The sequence below is a fragment of the Sturnus vulgaris genome, chromosome 5 (genome assembly GCF_052056855.1).
Source record: "Sturnus vulgaris isolate bStuVul1 chromosome 5, bStuVul1.hap1, whole genome shotgun sequence".
NCBI lineage: Eukaryota > Metazoa > Chordata > Aves > Passeriformes > Sturnidae > Sturnus > Sturnus vulgaris.
Genome location: NC_142247.1, coordinates 19,434,684 through 19,437,523, shown reverse-complemented (window position 1 = coordinate 19,437,523; position 2,840 = coordinate 19,434,684). Strand labels below are relative to the sequence as shown.

General features: G+C 56.0%; 1 protein-coding gene across 1 annotated transcript; it reads right to left on the bottom strand.

Annotated features, from left to right (window-relative positions):
* Positions 1-335: 335 nt before the first annotated feature.
* Positions 336-1,912, bottom strand: MYF6 (myogenic factor 6). Its single transcript, XM_014888509.2, has 3 exons — positions 1,397-1,912; positions 1,054-1,144; positions 336-876 (listed from the first exon to the last, which is right to left on the bottom strand). The coding sequence occupies exons 1-3, from the start codon at positions 1,910-1,912 to the stop codon at positions 758-760; spliced, it is 726 nt and encodes a 241-aa protein (XP_014743995.1). The 3' UTR covers positions 336-757.
* Between the last annotated feature and the right edge of the window lie 928 nt (positions 1,913-2,840).

Here is a 2,840-nt window from a genome sequence, read left to right as displayed (position 1 = left end):
GCCCACCGGGAGACGGGGAATTCACACCGCGGGTGCGGCCCTTTAGAAAGGGGGAGAGAGGATCCTTAGAGAAGTGAACGAAGGAAAAATCTATCCCGTGTCCTGCTTCCAGTCACACGGGTCGTGCTTCTGCTACGTGGGTCTGACACTTCTGGTCTTCATCTCGCTGAAGTCATGGCAGGTTTTAACTCCGGGATCGGGTTATTTTATGAAATTAAGAGGACGGGAGGAAAACACTGTAACACAAAGAGCTTTATTTTACAATCTAAGAAATCCATCTGTTCTTATATACAATATCACATTCCACCATTTAAATATATATGTTATGTTTACAAAAGAAAAGACAGTACTGAAATTATTTACAGGAACAAAATGAGGTGGGGACTCTTTAAATATGACTCACACGCAATGCAACCAAGAGCTTCACCCAGACAGGAATGAACTTCCCGGTGAGTCTCAGACAAAGCGGATCACCGGTACACAGGTAAATATCTTAAATTAAAAAAAAAATAATAAAAGGAGGGTGGTTTATGCAACACAATTTAAAGAAAACAGAATTCGGGGGAAAAAAGAAGAAGGGAAGGGGAAAGTCTGTCTGGCTCGCGTCAGTGGGAGCCATTTTCTTTGGAGTAGGTGTACCTTGATTCCATCTTAGCCCCTGCTTGGGCTTTCCACTGTGTGAATTTGCTTCGTTACTTAGTTAAGAAGAGAGAGTGGAGGCTCCATCTCCGTTAAATACACTACCACAAAACCCGGTTTATTTCTCCACCGCTTCCTCCGCGCTGGGCAGTTTGGGATCGTCGGAAGAAATACTGTCCACTATTGAAGAGAGGCAGCGAAGGCTGCTGGAGGCCGACGACTCGACAACGGAGACTCCTGCTCAACAAGAGAAAAGGCATTAAAGAGCAGACCGCTTCTCCTCGCCGGGCCTGTAGCCGGGGGCTCCCGGCTGCCGGAGAGCCCGGGCAAAGGAGGGAGCGTGAGAGGCGGAGCGCTGGGAACGCGGCCGTCGGGGCGAGGGAAGGGGCGAGCAGGGCCGGCAGGGCGAATTACCTTCTTTGGGGCTGACTCCTAGGGCTCGGGAATGGTCAGAAACGCTTTGCCAGTCGGAGCTGCAGGTGCTCAGGAAGTCCGAACTGGGGATCTGCGGCACACAGGCGGGGGCGGGGAGACACGGGGAGAGGACGGGTGTTAGTGGGGCAGCCGCGGCTCCCCGGCTGGGCCGGGCCGGGCCGGGCTGGCGGACCTCTGGAGGCCCGAGGACTGGCAGGTTCCCCGAGGAGCGCCCTCCGCGCCCGCCAGCCCTCCCGACCCCGCAGCGGCCCTGCCGAGGAGGAGGAGGAGGGAGGGGACGGGCGCTGCCGTGGCGGCGGAGGGGCCAAGCGGCAGTGCTTACATTTCCCTGCTTGGGGCTGAAGCTGAAGGGGTCCCCCCCGATCTCCTGCATTTTCTCCTGCTGATCCAGCCTGTGCAAGAGGTCCTGCAGCCTCTCGATGTAGCTGATGGCGCTCCTCAGTATCTCCACCTTGGGCAGCCTCTGGTTGGGGTTCGCCACAGTCCGCCTTTTCAGAGCCTCGAAGGCTTCGTTGATCTTCTTCAGCCTTCTCCTCTCCCGCAGGGTGGCTGCTTTCCGTCTGTCCGTGGGGGCCGACTTTCTCTTGCAAGTTTTACAAGCCCAGATCAAACACTGGCCGGGGAAGTGAGGGGGTTGTAGTCCCGGGGGTGCCAGCACATGTTCCTCTCCGCTGCTGTCACTGCCGGCCTCTGGCTGCATTTGGTCCTGACAAGGAGACAAGGTGCCATCGCTCCCTGGGTACAGCGGGGATCCTTCAGCCATTTCCAGCTGCTGCAGGGCTCCATTCTCCCCATCCAAGTAGAAGAAATAGGAGCCAGTTTCAAAAAGGTCCATCATGCTGTCCCTGGGCCTCTCTGCCTGCTTGAGTTGGGTGGCAATCTCAAAAACACCCCGAGGAACAACCCAGATGGAATTTAATTAGTGCAGTGACATAAGTCCCCCCTGCTTTATATAGGAGCTGCTGAAACCCTATCCAACTTTTAGCTGTCGCGGTGTATCACCCTCCAAAACTGATTCCAGCCAGTCTCCCGGGCGCTGTCCTGAGAACATCTCCTATTTAGAAGGGGGAGGGGGACACGAGAGGTGGGAGACAAATTAGAAAAGAAGAAAAAAATAAAAAACTCCCCAAAAAAGCTCTAAAACCAGAAAACGCCATAAACCCCCCCCCCCCAACAACAACAACAACAGAAACAAGAGGAAAAAAATTCTGACCCAACTTTGCACCCTCCCGTGAGTTCGGTGCCGTGAGTTGGGGGCGCAGCGAAGGGACGCGAGGTGGGGGCTCGGGAGCAGCGACCCGGGGCGGCGGGCGGCCCCGGGCGCACGGCTGGAGGACAAAGGCGCGGGGCTGCGCACGGAGCCCTCCCCCAGCCCAGCCCGCCCCGCCCGGGGCTAAGTATAGATGTAGAAGGAGAGATTTCAGAGGCAGCCATCACTTTCCAAATAGACGGGTTAATATTTTCAGTAGAAGCCCCTGCTATTTCCACCGCCCGCCACCTTCCCCTTGCAGCGTGCCATTCCTGTGACCCAAGCCACCCGGGCCAGCCCAAGGTTAGGAGCCAAGCTCGCTGCTCCTCCACACACATGGGGAAGGTTGCCAAGGCAGAGCTGTGCTGCGATGATGAGGCACCCACAGATAGTGCACCTCGGCTTAGCCTTTCCGTGTGAACTTTCCCACGTTGCCCATGAGGTGACAGGAGTGATTCCAGGTGACTGGGTTACAGTGTGATGGGGCTCTCCGGACAGCCCTTGTCCTTGACACTGT

Excerpts from the sequence above, each read along its gene's own strand:
- MYF6 (XM_014888509.2), bottom strand. The coding sequence starts at position 1,912 with ATGATGGACCTTTTTGAAACTGGCTCCTATTTCTTCTACTTGGATGGG. Across the intron at positions 1,145-1,396 it reads TCAGCCCCAAGCAGGGAAAT|ATCCCCAGTTCGGACTTCCT; the intron begins GTAAGCACTGCC and ends TGTGTGCCGCAG. Across the intron at positions 877-1,053 it reads AGGAGTCAGCCCCAAAGAAG|GAGTCTCCGTTGTCGAGTCG; the intron begins GTAATTCGCCCT and ends CTTGTTGAGCAG.